This window comes from Nymphalis io, chromosome 8, assembly GCF_905147045.1.
Source record: "Nymphalis io chromosome 8, ilAglIoxx1.1, whole genome shotgun sequence".
NCBI classification, from domain to species: Eukaryota; Metazoa; Arthropoda; class Insecta; order Lepidoptera; family Nymphalidae; genus Nymphalis; species Nymphalis io.
The window spans coordinates 2,086,504-2,105,373 of record NC_065895.1 but is presented as its reverse complement, the minus strand read 5'-3'; the positions used below and the strand labels follow the sequence as shown (position 1 = coordinate 2,105,373).

Sequence of the window (18,870 nt, the reverse complement as noted above, 5' to 3'; positions counted from 1 at the left end):
ATTTATAGTTTATCTTGTGGCCGGCGGGGACAATCATCGTCAGATAACCTACAAGTATCGGATGAAGTTTTGCCACGTGTACCGAAATCTATCAACTCGCAAGGGTCCTCGATCGAAAAGACATCAGCCTAAGGACGAACGGTTATACATTCCTAGGTGTTGAGTTTCGCAGTGTATCTCGTCCGGAAAGAGATTAGGGTAAGAACGGCATATACACGCTTTCCGGGGCGCGGCAGTTTAACATTGCTATCTTCTTAAGAATTCAATATCACGTCAATTCAATGCCAAAGTTGTTTATTTGTCTTTAAACCTGTGATTGCAATAGGCTTAACATTATAAAATTCCTAAGAATAGTTATTTACGAACAAAATAATAAGTGTTTTTTTTATTGGAAAAAGCTTTTGAACGTCTAAAACAATATCGGACGGTTATTGGTATAATTTTTGAAGTATTTACATTTGTACCTAATTTTAGTAATTACGACAGCGGCACACACTTATTAACTAATTTAGCCACTGGCTTTAAATATAAACGACTTCCATAATCTAATGAATGTCATTTAATATTAAAAACAAATTCCATACAGTTACAAATTGAACAGTGAAGGCCGATCGATACGCAAACAAAATAATAAAACAACAGCGATGTCAGTTGTTTGTTTGATTAGTTTAGTACTAAAAATTGTTCGATATGAAAGAAATAATTACTATTGGAATGAAACGTTTTCGATGGGAAATCTCAACATTTATATAAAGATAAATGTTATTAGTAATGTTCTTTGATTAGGATTGATGATTAGAAAGAATTACAGTAACAGCCTGTTAATGTCCCACTGCTGGACTAAGGCGTCCTCTCCCTTTTGAGGAGAAGATTTGGAGCTTATTCCACCACGCTGCTCCAATGCGGGTTGGTCCAATTCTACATGTGGCAGAATTTCAATGAAATCAGACAAATGCAGGTTTTCTCACGATGTTTTCCTTCACCGTCAAGCACGAGATGAATTATAAACACAAATTACGCACATGATTTTTTTTTTAAATTCTGGGACATTATTCACACGCGGCTATCTGTTTCCCAAACTAAGCAGGGCTTGTACTATGGAAACCAGGCAACTGATATTCTACATATACTACTTTTCTTTTGTAAATACATACTCATATAGATAATTACACCCAGACTTAGGACAAACAGTCATGTTCATGCATACAAATGTCTGTCCTTGGTGGGAACCGAATCCACAACCTTCTGTGTGAAAGGCAAGTATCTAGCAACCACGCCAACCGGCCCGTCAATTTAGTGGTGCTTGCCCGGGTTTGAACCTACGATCATCGGTTAAGATTCACGCATTCTAAACACTTAACTGAGAAATAATAGTGTTATTATTTTTAAATTAGTAATTTATTAGTGTTAACAATCCGCACCTACAAACATGCAAATGTATTTTTTGCACAAAATAATCAATAATTCCAGCTAAATTATTACGACGAAGTCGTGTGTACGCCATAATAAACGAAAAAACACGCGTACGGTCGTATTTTACCGGATTTGACATTACGATATTATGAATTGGCATATATCACGGGGAATGTTCTAAGGAATTGCTTGGATTAGTCCCGGCTGCTGAATTTTACCACCGGACATCGAGCCAGAACTCTAAATTCCATCCTCTGTGTCTGGAAATGTGATGTCTGCAAATCCACAACAGCGCGATATCCTAGGAATTTCCTGCCTCGCACAACCACTCTGTGGAACCAGCTTTCACCGGTAACTTCTCCGAAACGACATGACATAGCAACCTTTAAGAAAAGTGCGTACATTAGTACGCTCTATAAAGGCCGGCAAGCCCTCGGGTGTCGCAGGTGTCCATGGGCGGTGGTAGTCATTTTCCATCAGGTGAACCTCCTGCTCGTTTGCCCTCTCTTACGTAAAAAAAAAGAAAATCGCAGCGCACACAACTCCTGAATATTAATGTTATATTTTTAAAATTACTGTTAAGTGATACTGATACTAACAATATCGACATGATTTACCAATGTAGTATGAACTGCGTATGTATGTATTAGAAATATTATGTCAATTAATTAAAAAGTACTAAATTGTTTATGGTTTCATCCTACATTTTTAATTGGATAGTATTGCTAATGACAGAACGCCACAAGGCTATGTGTAAGTATGACCTATAACTCGGCAGATAACTCTGTCACAATAATAAACACGTAAATAGTGGATAGTTAAATAAACAAAAGACACATGGTGACAATAAAACAATATGATCTACCTATCCCAATAATAATAGGCCTATTTTTTGGCCTTTGAGTATCTACAATATTTTAAAGAAATATTATCCGTTCCGAAAAGCACCTACCGCTTTTTCCTTCAAATTATGTATGCTTATGTAATTTGACTCGCTGAGCACGAATATACACGTCGCAGTAGATAAAAATATCTACAGGTAAATTTAATATTCTTGACAATAAATTCACTTACAATATCACATACGTTATTATTGCTTAGGCACAAATATAGTCACAACGAAGGTATTAAAATTTAACCGAGAGGCCCGTTACATTTTAGCTAGCAAGCGTTGAACTCGCGGCGGTGTGATGGGCATTTGCACACATGTGGCAGAATTTCAGTGAAATTAGACACATGCAGGTTTCCTCACGATGTTTTCCTCGACCGACAAGCACGAGATGAATTATAATCACAAATTAAGCACATGAATTTTCAGTGGTGCTTGCCCGTGTTTGAACCCAAGATCATCGGTTAAGACTCACGCGCTCTTACCACTGGGCCATCTCGGCTTCGATCCATATTTAATTAAATATGAAAACATGAACTACACTATTCATACTCAAATAGTAAGCGATTTATTTGGCTATAGTTTTTTATACATAAGTAATTTATGCAAAAGGTACATTAAAAACAAATTTAAAAAAGCAAGTGAGTAAAATGTTTGTATTTCAATTGAATGTGTTACATAGGCAATTGTATATCTTATTTAAAAAATTCGTTTAAATTTATTTATATTTAAATACGAAAACTAAACATGCTTTCTTAAATGCCAGAGAGAATACTAGAGGCCGGGTTGTTTTGAAGCTTCGCTATTTCATCTTTGAATTTTGATATAGTTTCTTTTGCTAGTTGCAATTTTTCTTTAAGATCTGATATTTCACCTCTAACCTTCGTTTGAGCTGAGATTACTCTTTCTAATGTCTTTTCTTTCTTTTCTTCAACTAAAAAGAAAACATTAGATTATCATTTGATAGCCAAGTCTCAGGTTTGATTCTTTTAAAATTGTAATTTTACTTATTTGTTAAAGGGTAACAATAACATTATTAATAAAATATAAAGTAAACAGCCCCACTGCTGGGACTTCTCTTTTATATATTAAATTATCAACAATAATCCTCATTCACAATTGTAAAATTGCTTTAAGGTTCACATTATCCATAACTTTTTACATTTTTAGTATTTAGCAATTGAAATTTGACAGACTGACCAAATAAAAACAACTGTTGGCGGTCCTATGCATGAATGCACCAGGCTCACCACTAACAGGGACATATGGCGAAGGCTCGTGAGGTGAATAACATCTGCGACGAATAATTCATAATACTTCATGGCGACTACGACCGCTCTGACAAGAGTGTCACAATGTAGAAGAAGAATTGAAATTTAAAGAAGTAAATGAATATCTAAAAAACAATAAACTCACAGTTAGTATCATGTGTCCATTGCCCATTAGTAATGGGCTTTACATTGTTTAGCAAGTGTTGCATAAGTTGCGTCGGTTCTTGGAATACAATCTCTTCATATGATTCACTAACGAGTGCTCGACCCACCGGTGGAGTGCCTTCACTTACAGGCGATTGGAATAGTTTGAGAATGTGGTACAGCGTTACCTATATTATTTAAAATTGTTTTAAGATGCATAAAGTAGCAATACTGTTTTTTCAATTGATGTAAGTTTTAAAGTTATAATATAAAATTTGTAGTCATAAATTACTTTCTACATCCATGAATTATATTTATTTATACTCTTTCATACTTACAGGGCGTTCATTAGGATCATGAAAATATATCTTGATAACAATTTCGAATTCACCCCATCCAGTTTCTGTTAATTCGTATGGCGGTTTCGTCACTATTCTATTTGGGTTTGCGTAGCTCTCGTGCAGTTTGAAATGTACTTTTTTAATATACGTCGACATGTCTTCATTGGCGTAGGGTTTAACGTATACAGTCCACTGATGTGTGTGACCATCTTCTTCTCGTTTCTTTCCGAAATATCTAGCTATGTTACCATAAACTATTGGCTTTACTATGACCAGACCCTGAAGTAAAATAATGGTGTTATTGGATAAAAGGTATTAGTAAAAGAATTCAATTTCATTTACAAACCTTTACTCTACCACCAGAATCCGGACCGAAGTCTGTCGGTAAACTCATAACTAAATCAGGTTTAGAGAAATTCGTATCCACGATTGCTGATATTTATATTATAATTTGTTCAAAATAATTTAAATTTTGTTAGTAAACACAAACCTAACCTCAATAGGTCAGTGTCACTGTCAATTTGTTAAATGACAACTGACAACATCAATTACGACTACAGATAATTATTTGGTAAAGGAGTGTTCACAAGGAGGAATTGATGCTCGTAATTGAAGTCGTAATTCATAATTGATAGTAGAAATTCATAATTGCATAATACTTTTTATTTTAATATAATTTTTTATTTTATTTGACCTAAAAAAGTATTAGGAAATAAAATAATACCGTGTACATATACGGTATTATTAATAAGCTCAAATACAAGTTTTATCCTCTCATCACATGATGAGAGGATAAAACTTGTATTTGAGCTTATTTGTATAATTTTTTAATGTATCAGCAATATTTGTTTGAAAAATATTATTTACTAGACCTATATACAATATAGAATTAAGATTAAGATAATGAGAAGATAAGTAGGTCCGAAAATAAAACAAACGCAATCTAATTTGACATATAATAATATAATAATAAAAGCAAGTGAACAATGGTCCAACAAGCTCATTCCTTAGAAGTAATATAATTGAATAACATTTAGCTAGCTACGTCGCGGTGTTCGCGATAGAGCATATTATAAACAATCACAACATTGAGATTTGGATGATCCCCACAAGATTGCTGTTAGCTGATTGGGGTTGTGAAACTAGGCCGTAAGATAGGGTACAGTCACGAACATCTATTTTGAAACACTCATTAATTAGATGCTATTTGAATATTACGCAGCGAGGTGTTCTAAAATTTATGATCCATGCGCGAGGATTCCACGTCCGCCAACAAGGGGTCGTTCTCCTCTTCCAGCCTTGATGATCTCGAACTGAGCCTCGAAGCTGAGACTCTTTGTGTAAAATTTAATAAATTGGGTACAAGAGCTCCACTCGGTGTAGCTGGAGCAGATCTTGTCAACAGTTTTCTTGTTCCGGGAGGTATTTTTGAAAGTGGTATATATAAGCTCGATTTTCTAGTTCGTGGAGTTTTTCGGAAGAGGTCGTGTCTTCTTTGGCATCTTTCGTCGATCTGTCTTCGGAGAGTTGACTCCCTTGATTGCGTCGGGCTCGTGGGTTGCGGTGGTGACTCACATCCTCCCGGTGTGTCTGGAGATGTTAGGAAGAGGTGTCGGAGGTATGCGGCGCGTTCACAATAATTGTCATCGTTGTTGGGAGACGCTTGACGTGGTGGAGGCGACGAACCGAGTCGTGGCTTGCAACCTCCATCACAGTAAAGTTCACAGTCGATGAGGTCCAACTCCAGATCGTAATTTTGATCCTGAGTTTAAAAAATATAAGTAAATATATATATTTTTAAGTTTGCTTAGGCACATGTAACATTTACTAGTTTTAATTAATTATGTTTAAACGTATTGAATAAATAATAATTTTTTAGCTATATTAATTCTAAATTAAGGATATTTTGCAGTAAGACTAATACATAAATATTATGTAGATACCGGTGAGGTCATGATATTCTCTCTGAAGGCGCCGTGCTCTCGTCGCCGCGGCTCCGCGAGTGACGTCATGGAGCGCAGCGCCCCGCGCCCGCAGCCCGCGCCGCACGCCGCCCCGCACCCCGCGCCGCACTCCCCGCAGTTACTCGCACACGAATATGGTGGTGGAATTATAGAATTTACCTGTGAAAGACATCATACTGAATATCAACAAACACATCAAACACTTATTACTATACCGACCAAATGGTTTGGCCTGCTCTCCTATAGAATATAGAAAAAAGAGAATACAGAAATTATTCTACAATTTGCTTTATCGACTGTTGACTACTATATATATAATATATTTTAAGTCATTATTATTAAATCCAATTTAATATGTTTTAAATAAAAAAAAAATTCAAAAATATATTTATTTAACTTACCTCATTTGCTGCGTTACACATAAAACTAGAATTAAGGGATTCTGCTGTACTTGTAGCTGATAGGGATCCTGTGAAATTATATAACGTCCATTAATCTAAAAAGTAATTATACTTTCACACTTGGACTTCTAACTAATAGTTGATTTTTGATAAAGATTGCAATAGCAGTCATATTGCCTCGGCTGTTGGTCGGGATAACGAATCGATCACGTCACGTGTAAATTTTTATTTATTTTTCATGAATATACTATGTTTATTAGTAATGAATTAAGAATATGCCATAAAGGATTATAAAATACAATATTGATTTTTGTTTAAAAAATATTTACCTGGTGCGCGAATTACATAGTTTCTAAAGTAGTGAACCATAAGATAGCTTCCTCCGGCTTTGCCATCTCCTTCTCCGCATGTAATAACGAGCGGATAGAGGTCTGGTTTTGACGTAACCTGGCAAAGATTATTTACGATGTATTGAATGGAAATAGAAAAGAATTACACGTGTAGCCCCCTATTATCATTACCTTTAAAAAAGTTAATGAATGAATACTGGAAAATAATTATTAATCAGGACAAATGAATTTCTTATTACTATTAGTAGTGATTGTTATTGTTTGAAGTATACCGAATAAATTATTTTCCATTTTTGCGGAAACCTAAATTTTATTTTATGGTCATAGTAACAGCCTATGAATGTCCCACTGCTGGGCTAAAGCCTCCTCTCCCTTTTTGAGGAGAAGGTTTTGGAGCTTATTCCACCACGCTGCACCAATGCGGTTTGGTGGAATACACATGTGGCTGAATTTCAGCGAAATTAGACACATGCAGGTTTCCTCATGATGTTTTCCTTCACCGTCAAGCACGAGATGAATTATAATCACAAATGAACCCATGATAATCGGTTAAGATTCACGCGCTCTTACCACTGAGCCATCTCGACTTTATGATCATAGTAACATTTAATTTATTTTCAATAAGAAGCATACACACGTGCACCAAACATGCAACACTGTAATGAATAGCCTAGAAGAATTATCATTTAAAATAAAAAAAGAGATTCTAAAAAACTTAAGAGCGAAATTAATAATACTTTCAACTGAATAAGTTCACAACAAAAATATCACTTCAGAATACGGTGGTGGCGCCTGGTGTATGGATCCACAGCGGCTGTAGCGCGGGGGAGGGTACACGGAGCCAGCAGAGTCGCGGTCGGAGCGGTTACGAGGGATGCAACAAGCGAATGAACACATGTAGACGCCAGATGGACGCTTGTAAACCAGGCACCAAAGGCAACACACCAGGATCCCGGCTAGAGTACCCAAGAGGAACAGCACCTCCCTGAAGCAAATAATCTAATGATTTGTCACGATAAATTGTAAAGGCTTGCATAAATAGCAAAGCGTAAATATAGTAATGGGATACAAGGTTTCAATCAATATAAAGAAATTGAAGTAAATGTCTTACTGTATGTGTATAAGTAGATCAAAAGCTAACTATAAATCGAATGACAACAAAATGAATTGTAATAAAAAAACTTGTAACCAAGCCAAAATGTTGTTACATTGACCTCATTGCGATGAAAATTTCCCAATTGATAATGGTGTCAGGGTCTTAATGTGACTCGTCTGTATTTATCTATCTTATAACGCCGATCCCGAAGTCCTCAGTTCAAGTCTCGGATCAAGCAAGGAATATTATCGGCGTTTTCTGACAAGATATTCTTAATAGATACAGCTCGCTATTCATTTTTTTATGGTCGCCGTTACCAATACTTCCTATGAATGAATATGTGTATGTATTGAACTGATTGAGAAAAGATAATCTTACCATTGTGTATACCAGGAATTATTGAAAACATCGTTCATAGGATCATTCGGGGCGTGACGTGGGGGGCTCGTGGCTGGCGCGCAACAACCTTCATCGCAGCATTCCCATTGCGGCGGGCATAGCTGCCCATCCGAGCAAGGAGTTTCGGCCGCACACTGATAATTAAAAAATATATTCTGTTATGTTACAAAACATATTAGGTGTGTAATTCATAACGAACCGATAAATAGCTTTCATAGATAATTATTATTTATGTTCCTTTTTCAACATTACAAATAAGTCTTCGTATATTTACGATATTTGTATATGTAGTTTTATTCGAAGTCATTTTATATATGTACGTAAATACAATAACAATAATCTTCGCGCTTCTATGTTTTTACGCGTATTGAGTTAAATCTAAACTAATTGGCTTCAATTGTAACTGCTTGGATAATAAAAATAATAAAAGCTATAAATTGCGTTAAAATAAAAAAAAAATGTCTTCAGAGATCATGCTTGAACATAACCTAATTTTTAGAAATATGCTCTTTACACTATGTAAAATTATGTTGGAATATTTATAGATATAGAAGCCTCTATTTAAGCTTAATTTTAAGCGTTATTTTCATTTAAAATTAAAAGTAAATATTATTTAAAAAAAAGTAATTTTATGTTTAAATATTAAAAAAAGCACTAAATTATTATTTACATTTATAATTTGATACTAAGAGCTAAAATGGTTTACTATATCAGATGTATAATTATTTTTAATATTGTGTAAATAACTGCTTTGCTTCGTGTGTGCGACTAATGAAATTGTAGCTATAACAAAACACATGCTCAAACAAAAATACCATGTTTTCCAATTGATCACGCAGGAAAAGATCCAACAGAGTCGTAGACCTGGTAGAAGAAGAATAGCTTCAAATTAAAAAAAAAACAGTAGTCCAAGTAAAATGAAAATAAAGGACAATTCACATTACGAATAGGCAAATCAGTAGAGAATAGTAGATATATTTAAAAAAAAACATTGGATAAAATTTATTTTTGCAGTTTCAGTTAGTCGTTAAAATTATACAAATGCCAACAATAATGCATGATACTGCTCACATCGAGAAAACAGTGATTGTATCTTTCGCGCGAAATTTTCACGTGAGCGTAAGGCGCATGTTTTCCCGCCGATCGATCGGCTGTCAAAACCTAAGTAAGCAATCGGCATTCGAAAAAGCCATTTTGCAAATCAGCTCCTATCAATTAGGTTCTACAATAAATAGCTGTAAGCCATATTATTTGAAAAACTTTCTTCAAATACAGATTGCATACTAATATTAAAATCTATATTTTAATGTTACTCATTTCGCAATTAGGTACGCTTTTATTAAATTGACAAGATAAGATGAACGGAACTTTTGTGCAATAGAACCTTAGAATTGAAACTTCATATAAGAATTTATGTTATAAACTGCGATTGTTAAATTAAATATAAATATAATTAATACATAAAATATGTTAAATGGATATTAAAAATGATGACCCACTAAACATAGTACCTAATTAGGTGACATTAATTTCATTGACACATGCATACCAACAAATAATAAGACTTACAGCCGGCTTGTTCGATATAATCCCCAGCATAGAAACACCGAGGCAAAGAAAAATCATGGTGATCACGAGGAGCGGGGTTGGGCACGGCATGGATAATAGAATCTATTCACATAATATGCTAGACTCAATCTAGATGCACGATGCAACTGCACCTTGCAACACGTCGCTGGGAATAATGAAAATTTATTTGAGGGACGCCATCCCCGCGCCGCGTATCACCCCCTTGCGGGGCCGTGTGAAACTGAATTTTCTTGCACATATAACAGAAATGGCCACTTTATTAGGTCCTCCCCACCCGTCTCGCCCTTCACATCCCCGTCCGGGCGTGTAAGCCTCCTCAAATACACTGAGCTCGATTTACATTGGTCGCTAGAGGAAATACACTGTAAGCTTGTGTATTTCAGCGGAAGTTTGCAATGCGTAAGCTACCATAAAACCTAAACTGTAAGGAACATAGTCGTATAATATTCTGTAGGCATTCAATGGCGAAATGAGCGTTGACCAGTCATAGAAGAGTCATTCCTCAAATAGAATATTGAACCAATTTCTAGCAATTGCATCCAGGCACAGATTTTATAAAGGATATCTATGACGCGTGATTTGCCATCCCTCTCACATCAAATTGTCTACGTGAACTTGTAAGAAAGAGTAGAAAAACTCCCATGTTATAGTATATTTTATATTATGTGGAGAACTCCAGGGTCGATGAAAATCAATGATAATACTGTACATCTGAATTGCCTTGATAGGTAAATTATTGCTACGACCTTGAAATTTTTTTAAGCAAATTATCCTCAAATTGTTTCTTTGTAGATCTACATTTTGATGAATTTGTCGTACAAATAAAATAGAAAAATCATAATATTTTTAAAATATTCTGTTTTTAAGATTTTAAAGTAAATTGTAAATCCTTACTGATGTTATAAACGCGAAAGTGAGTTTGTTTGTTTGTTACGCTTTCTCGTCTAAACTTAACCACTCATCAGGTAATTTTGTGTATAGGTAGTCAGAAAAGGACACAGGGAACCCAATACCCCCACCCCCCCTCCAATACACGTGTGAAAACGTGGGCAGAAACTAGTTGAATATAAAGCCCATTGGCAATAGGCTAATGGAAAAAACACAATATGCAAGGGATTTGGTGAATCTTCCATGCTAGGTGTTTTTGCTCGTCCTATTTTAATTTATTCTGTTAGGAATATGTACAATTAATGATGATATCATTTTTTATATCTACTAGTTTCCACCCGCGGCCTAGCCTGCGTGTAAAAGGCCACGATTTCACAATAATAATTTTCCATGTATTAACTTATTTTATTATATATATAGTCTTTCTCATCGATTTCAATGACGGCGACCCTAGAAATTAATTATTCTAACATGAGCCCTAATGTAGCTCGCTAGACTAAATTTATTCTATTCTCTATATATCTATATATCTCTATTATCCTCACTCTCATTATCTGATAAGGTAATATATGACTGAATCAGGGTTCATCATAATTTTGTTTCATGAGCGATTCTGACCACAGTGGTCATAAGCTTTTATATCCTGCCTCTATTTCTTTACTCTCCTAATCCGACGGGGAGAGTAATCTGACACGATTGAGAGAGTGCAGGACTAGGAAAGACACCAACGTCTTTACGTGCTTTCCGAGCCACCTGAGTGTAAGCCCTGTACTCTTACAAACTTTGTTCTACTAAGAAGAATTACTTGATAGAAAAATCAATTATTGGCCAGCAAAAAACAAAAATATATGAGCGTGGAATTATGCAAAAACTAAATTTACAACTTATTAATTCGAAATATTATTCTCCAATTTGAATATCGTCCGGCGTTTAGTATAATAAAAATTACCTATTGTTATATTTATAGACAAAACAAATAAATATTAATTAAATCGATTTAATTTTTTTGTAAAGTGATATGAAGATACGGTGAAGTACATATTTTGACCTAAATTACAAGTAAATATAAATGAAATACCTAACTAAAGTCTTCAGTTTTATATATATATAAAAAGTTAAGTAAAATTAAAATACTTTAAATCCGTATTAATAATCACTATCATTCTTTTCTTCAACACTTTCTTATAACAAATTGAACATCGCTCCGTCTATATGTTTTAGATAAAAAATATTTCGAATCGATATTATTAATACAGACAAAAGCCCAAAAATGAACGTGTCCTAAGACACTTGTTACCTACAACCGATTCTAAACGTCATTTTTTGACGACGTTCAACGTTGTGACATTTCGCATTTAGTGACATTTTAATCTTATCATTGCGAATTATAATAAGTCAAAATCAGTCAGGACTCAGAGCGGTACACCTTATCGATGTACCAAATCATGTAATTCATGTGTTAAATGGTCAAACTATTTATTATAAAATAAAACAAAATGCGCTGTGGAGTTATATTATTTTTTACTTTAATATTAAGTGCCTATGCTTGGAATGATGATGATTTAGAAGTTTTCGACGTGGTTGAAGAAGTGAATCAGAATTTTTATGAATTATTGGGAGTTTTAAAGGTAGGTGATAAATTATTGTAACATTTTCCTAAATACGCCAGATAAATAAAATTCTACGTTTTGAACGTAAGATCATAAATTATACTTGTTGATTGTTTTGTTGTTCTTCTTAAGGATGCTTCACAATCTGAAATCAAAGCAGCCTTCAAAAGGCTAACATTAAAGCTTCATCCGGATAAAAACGACGCTCCTGATGCAGATGTTCAGTTTAGGAACCTAGTGTCGGTTCATAACATTCTTAAAGATCCAGGAAAACGAGAGAAGTAATCACTTAAACACCATTACTTTATCCTTTTGAGCTTTAAACCTATTAAATAAATTATTAAACAATTAAATAAAAACATAAATTTATTAAATTTGATATTGGCCTTATGTATATTTAATCTGCAATTATTTATTCTTAAAATCAGTATTTGTAACATATTTCTTTAAATTAGTTTTATCGTTAATCAGGTATAATGAGGTCCTCAAGAATGGTCTTCCAAACTGGAGGTCTGCAGTTTATTACTATAGACATGTGAGAAAGATGGGCTTGGCCGAGGGTTCGATAATACTTTTCGTAATCATAACATTTGGACAGTATGCTGTTGGGTGGGCTGCATATTTAGAAAAGAGGTATACAGCTGTAAGTAGATTTATATTAAACATATGCTTAATAAAATTTTAGCATTTATAAATAGATGTTATAATTTTGTTAATTTAACTAAATCACTTAAACCAATAATAAGTGTATGTACACTGACACCATGCTGGGTAATTCTAAGGTGTTATACCCCTGGTGTCTTGTAATTAGATTAGCTTATTTAATCCTCAAACTGCAATACCCAAATTATTATTGATGATTGGCAGTGAAACTGTCTGTTGTCTGTCTGTAACTGGATAAACATTGCAAACTATTTCATAACTAAAATGTCTCTGTATATTACACAGACATGTATGGGTATATAAATATCAATAACAGTCACAGCCTGTTAATGTCCCACTGCTGGGCTAAGGCCTCTTCTCCCTTTTGAGAAAGGTTTGGAGCTATCCATCTTCAATATCCATATCATTTGTTTTCAATCTTCCGATATGTTTAGATCTGTGCTATAACTTCCAAAAATGTATTTATATACTTTTTTTTAAGATGGATTTTTAATGGGTCATGAAACTAATAAAAATACTATTATTGGTATTAGGGATGAGGGCTCTGTTATTGTTTATGCAATTTTCTGGTTAATCGTTTGAGTAGTTAAGATGAAAAAGTGTAACAAACAAATAAACAAACAAACTCTCATATTTATTATATATGTTATTTTTATATGCAATTCATGCTAAAATTAAGAAAAATGCTGTGCTGAGTAAGTATATATATTTATAGGCTTTGTGCTAATTTTTTTAATTAATTTTGTTAACAGGAGCATATCTTAAATAGTCGGGGTAAGAAGTTTTTCAGAAAGACAGGCTTTGATACTGGTATAGCAGAAATATTAGAAAAGTTACCAAAACCTAGTATAAAGGACACTCTACCATTTCAAATACCGAGAGCAATTTGGTGGTCTATCACAGCGATACCTTATTGTATAACCGAATTAAAAAGAAGGAGGATAGAGAAGATTGAAGAGGAGAAGAGGAAAAAGAGAAAGTGAGTGGTATTATTAATATTTATTTATTCATAATTTATCGCACACTATATATATATATATATATATATAATTAATATATTCTTTATATAACAAGATAGTTTATTTGTTGCATAAAACATAGTACACTAAAAATAGTTGGAATGTAAAAAGTTTCAATCAATGCAATAGGTAAATGATATCACAACACCAATCTAAAGACCAATAATATTGTGCGATAAGTGTTAAACTAGCTAATTCCATAGTAAGAAATACAACAGTATACAAATTATAATAAAGTTCATTTTTTCTATATTTTCTTTATTAAACTCTAGAAAAGGAAGCACATCAAATTAATTATTTTTTTAGGCTTGAGCTTTCAATTAATTTTTTTCAACTATAAAGTTTAAGCCTTTGTGTTTATATTGATAGGGAAGAAGAAGACCGTATCCGTGCGGAGCGTGAAGCGGCGGCAGCGGAGGCCCGCGCAGAGGCCAGCAGCGCCGCGCGCAGGCGCAGGGCCTTCGTGCCGCCCGCCAGGGACTGCCTGCTGGACCCGGCCTCGGAGCCGGACGATGTAGCTCCGGTGGCTGTTCCCGTTAAACCTGTGAGTTTTTTTCATCAACAGATATGTTATACCACAATAATACATTGTTTTCCAAACTATTTTTATCTTGTTTTGAGTTTTTAATAACAAATGCTATTTTATATATCTCTTAAAAATTATGTTTATCTTATTCTTGCAGGCACCTCCAGTGATATCGGGAGGTCTCTGGACGGACGATGATTTGGTGGAACTAGTCCGTCTAGTTAAGAAGTACCCGCCTGGTGCAGCTGAACGTTGGGAGAGGATAGCCGAGGCTATGTCGAGGAGTGTTCCTGAAGTTACTCACATGGCTGCCAAGCTTAAGGAGAATTGCTACAAGTTACCTGGCCAAGATCAAGCCGAAGAAACACCTCCTGAACCACCTAAAAAGGTGAGACTCTTAGTTCATTTTAAACAGCTGTTATAATTACTGAGATAAGTATTTTGTAGGTTACTGTCGAGTTAATATTATGTAATTTGTTTTTTTTTTTTAAAAAAACAAATTAACTTTAATTTCAATAATAATAATCTTCAGTGATAGTGATGGATAATCAATTAAATTCCAAAGTTAGATAAGGTTGATGATATATTATAACAAAATCTAAAATGTTTTTAAGGTAAATAAAGAGTTTATAATATTATAATTCTATTTTGATAATGTACGGGTATTGGATTTGCCAAATATAAATCTAAGCTATCGAATTTCTGCAGCAACGGCGACCTTGACGTTGAGTCAGTAAAGTCAGACTGGTTCTTAGTCTTTTTGAATTTTGGTAACACTAAACTTGAAATTTCTTTCCTCCCTGACGTTGTCATGTCGTGCCGGGACCGATATACGTCGAGGGGAAACCTCTCGAAGTTGTTAGTGAATATACCTACCTAGGACAGATAATACAAGTCGGTAGGAACAACTTCGAGAAGGAAGCCGATCGAAGAATTCGCTTGGGATGGGCAGCATTTGGCAACCTTCGTCAAGTCCTCAAGTCGTCTATACCGCAATGTTTGAAGACGAAAGTCTTCAACCAATGCGTCTTACCTGCCATGACATACGGTGCCGAAACGTGGACACTAACTGCGGGACTAGTCCACAAATTCAAAGTCGCTCAGCGTGCTATGGAGCGAGCTATGCTCGGAGTATCTTTGAAGGATAAGATCAGAAATGAGATTATCCGGAAAAGAACCGGAGTCACCGACATAGCTTGCAAAATTAGCAGGCTGAAGTGGCAGTGGGCTGGTCACGTATGTCGTAGGACCGATGGCCGTTGGAGCAGACGAGTCCTAGAGTGGAGAGCGCGAATCGGCAAGCGCAGCGTAGGGCGCCCTCCAGCCAGGTGGACCGACGACCTTAAGAAGGTGGCGGGCACCAACTGGATGCGGAAGGCGGAGGACAGGGAGCTTTGGCGCACCTTGGGAGAGGCCTATGTTCAGCAGTGGACAACGATTGGCTGTTGATTGATTGATTGATTGATTGACGTTGTCATTCTCAAGGCAGTGGTGGCACAGCCACGAGGATCTTGGCCTTTTCATTTCGATTTGAGCTGATAATTACTGCGAAGAATATTTTTAACAGCATAATAATAAAAATTCCGAATAAAAGAAACAGTCGTTCATATGCATAAATCCTGTGGAAAACCTAAAAAATCTTCTATCGTGTCAGGATGGGGAGTGTAGCCAATAATTCGCGAATGCGAATTGTCTCTGCTTCAATGTCAATTTTATAAAACAAATACAGTTTTCTATATGATTTTCTTGTGATTCACTAAGTGTTTCGCAGAGCACGGTTTGAGAACCAGTGCAGTTAGATAGACGTTAAAGCAAGTGTCATTTCGCAGGTCAAGACCCGTAAGGCGGAGGAGACAAGCGGTGGCAACTGGTCTCAGACTCAGCAGCGCGCGCTGGAGGCCGCCCTCGCCAAGAGTCCCAAGGGAGCGCCCGGGGACCGCTGGCAGAAGATCGCGAACGCCGTGCCCGGGAAGACCAAGGTACGTCTTTTCGTAGCAGTTATTACCAGGTGAAAGTCACGCATCAAATGTGTCTCCAGGTGGTAAGTGGCATTAGTTGTAACTTTGAAGATACGTCGCCAACTTGTGAGACTAAGCGGCGTCTCTTTGTACTTGATTACTTTATAAATCATTTCTAAATTCGTAATAAGCCGTGAACACCATAATTACATCTTGTGTGTGTGTGGCTGTTACTTTGACTATCATATATATTTTTACAAGCTACTAATGCTTTTATTGCCTTTATTAATTATAAAATTAGCGTTACGTTATCAAGTTATGCAAGTCACTTGTAATATTCAATATTTTAAATAAAGTTAATCGTTAAGTGTGACGAAAATGAAAGTGTAGTTGAAAGTAATTTTCCGCGTGAATGGTCGTTTAGTCATTGTGATTGATAATGAAGTATTTCAATGGACTTTTTAAATATGATGTGTTTACGTAACTGCTTTATGTAATATCTGACCGGCTTTGCAATGTCTCTGTAATTTTTTGCCGCATTTTTTTGCCTTTATGTTACTATACCGTAATTCCAGAAGTTTCAACTTAATCGGATGTACGAAGCCAGTTATGTTGTTTATTTTAATAGAAACAAAGTCGACAGACAACATGTAATACCAAATTTTGGACCCCGACAAGTCAATAAATCTTTCCTTGGGCGAGGTGTAATAAAATTTTCAGAGCGTCACGGTAGTATGCGCAAGCGAGGCCGCCTTCTACCCAACGTAGGAGGGCCGGAAACACCTTGCCGGCGATTATACGCTGGTGTGGTGCGCTCCATGGCGCTGTACGGTGCACCCATCTGGGTGGACGCTCTCACTGCTCGTAACAAGGCTCTTCTTCGGAGACCACAGAGAGTCATAGCGGTGAGAGCGATACGTGGTTACCGTACAGTGTCATGGACGGCAGCGACACTTCTCGCGAGCGATCCGCCTTGGGAAATCCAGGCAGAGGTGCTTGCGGAAGTGTACCGGTTCCGGGTGGAAGCGAGGTCGAGTGGCGACCGTCCAGGATTGGCGGAGGTGGAGCGGGTCAGGGCTCTAGCCCAGCGAGCCTTGATTCGCAGGTGGGACGGTGACGGTGGAAGACGGTGTGGGTATCGCTGGTTTTTTGGTGGGTATTCCGGCGCCTTCAACGCATTTACGCGTTTCCCCCACTTCAAGTGGGGGAAACGCGTAAATGCGTTTTTCCAGCGGAAAAAAAAGTATGCGCAAGCGATCTCGTGGTGCTCCTCGTTCAGACGGAAAGGGTACCGCTGGTTTTTTTGTGGGTATTCCGATGTTCGGGGCGCACTCGGCGCCTTGGACACCGGCGAGCTCCATATACCCTTCCACTGCTACCTAATTCTGTAACGTGTTATAGACAGTTGACACCTATATGCATTCAAAATTGCTTATAAGAGTCTACTGAAATAAAGAACATTTTTTTGTTATTAGGAGGAGTGTATGCAGAGGTGCAAATATTTATCAGAGATGTTAAGAAAACAGAAGCAGAAGGAAGAAGAAACCCAAAAACTAAACGCGGAATCTTCCAACGAAAATGATAATCAGATTGATGAAGAAGAGTAAAATGTATTAACTAATCTGTGGTAGTATTAATTATCTGTGGACAAAAGTTATTCGCTTTTCTTAATTGGGTGTACGAATGACATTATTGGTATTAAAAATTGTGACAAAAAAAAAACGCATAATTTATCAATATTATATTATTTGTTATTTTCAATAATAAATGATAAACATCTCTGACAATTTTGTTTTATTATTACATTTTACAGTAAATCCAAAATGAATATTTTTTAATAATTTTTTTATATAGCCAAAGGACGCGGTCTTTTTTTTAATCTTTAATAGGCCAGCGTTTGACCGTTGACTTGCCTGATGTTAAGCATCGACACGGTCTAGGATGTAGCACGCTTGCCCAGAAGAGACCTGTTCACTCTGGATTTGAAGACACCAACGTTGTACCTATCAGGAAATACGGACTCAGGCAAAGTATTCCAATTACTTCGTAAGCAATCAAGACGCGATCCTTTTTTTAAAATTATATCTCATCTGTATATAAGACAATCTTTAACAGCATAAATGACGTATGTGTAGCCGAACACAGGAGTAGTAAAGACCATTTAACACTGCTTTTAGAATAATATTGATTGATAGCACATATATCTAAAACTTTCACCAAGCGCTACATAACGTTTGATGTAAGGCCTTTAATAAAATATTGTTTCAAAAATTGCTCTCGTCTCTTCCTTGCCTATCAACCCCTTGACGAGTCAAAGGCTATCCGTCAAAGTTTTTTTATATTTATTA

At 35.9% G+C, this 18,870-nt stretch overlaps 3 protein-coding genes across 4 annotated transcripts; 1 reads left to right on the top strand and 2 right to left on the bottom strand.

Moving 5' to 3' along the window:
* Positions 1–2,944: 2,944 nt before the first annotated feature.
* LOC126770232 (YEATS domain-containing protein 4) lies at positions 2,945–4,576 on the bottom strand. Its single transcript, XM_050489509.1, has 4 exons — positions 4,405–4,576; positions 4,056–4,337; positions 3,719–3,905; positions 2,945–3,236 (listed from the first exon to the last, which is right to left on the bottom strand). Exons 1-4 carry the CDS (start codon positions 4,450–4,452, stop codon positions 3,058–3,060), a joined length of 696 nt encoding a protein of 231 aa, XP_050345466.1. The 5' UTR covers positions 4,453–4,576; the 3' UTR covers positions 2,945–3,057.
* Positions 4,577–5,000: 424 nt separating this feature from the next.
* LOC126770196 (uncharacterized) lies at positions 5,001–10,063 on the bottom strand. 2 transcript variants are annotated; one of them, XM_050489456.1, is made up of 8 exons: positions 9,838–10,063; positions 9,084–9,132; positions 8,248–8,402; positions 7,545–7,758; positions 6,753–6,870; positions 6,424–6,491; positions 6,002–6,181; positions 5,001–5,820 (listed from the first exon to the last, which is right to left on the bottom strand). In XM_050489456.1, exons 2-8 carry the CDS (start codon positions 9,084–9,086, stop codon positions 5,290–5,292), a joined length of 1,269 nt encoding a protein of 422 aa, XP_050345413.1. In that variant the 5' UTR covers positions 9,087–9,132; positions 9,838–10,063; the 3' UTR covers positions 5,001–5,289. The 2 variants fall into 2 exon arrangements, with proteins under 2 accessions (XP_050345413.1, XP_050345412.1); XM_050489455.1 differs by lacking the exon at positions 9,084–9,132 and having other exon boundaries at positions 9,838–10,059.
* Positions 10,064–12,087: 2,024 nt separating this feature from the next.
* On the top strand, positions 12,088–18,275 carry LOC126770194 (uncharacterized protein F54F2.9). The gene is made up of 8 exons (XM_050489449.1): positions 12,088–12,374; positions 12,489–12,637; positions 12,828–12,999; positions 13,772–13,998; positions 14,408–14,582; positions 14,722–14,952; positions 16,394–16,543; positions 17,998–18,275. Exons 1-8 carry the CDS (start codon positions 12,243–12,245, stop codon positions 18,127–18,129), a joined length of 1,368 nt encoding a protein of 455 aa, XP_050345406.1. The 5' UTR covers positions 12,088–12,242; the 3' UTR covers positions 18,130–18,275.
* The last annotated feature ends 595 nt before the right edge of the window (positions 18,276–18,870 follow it).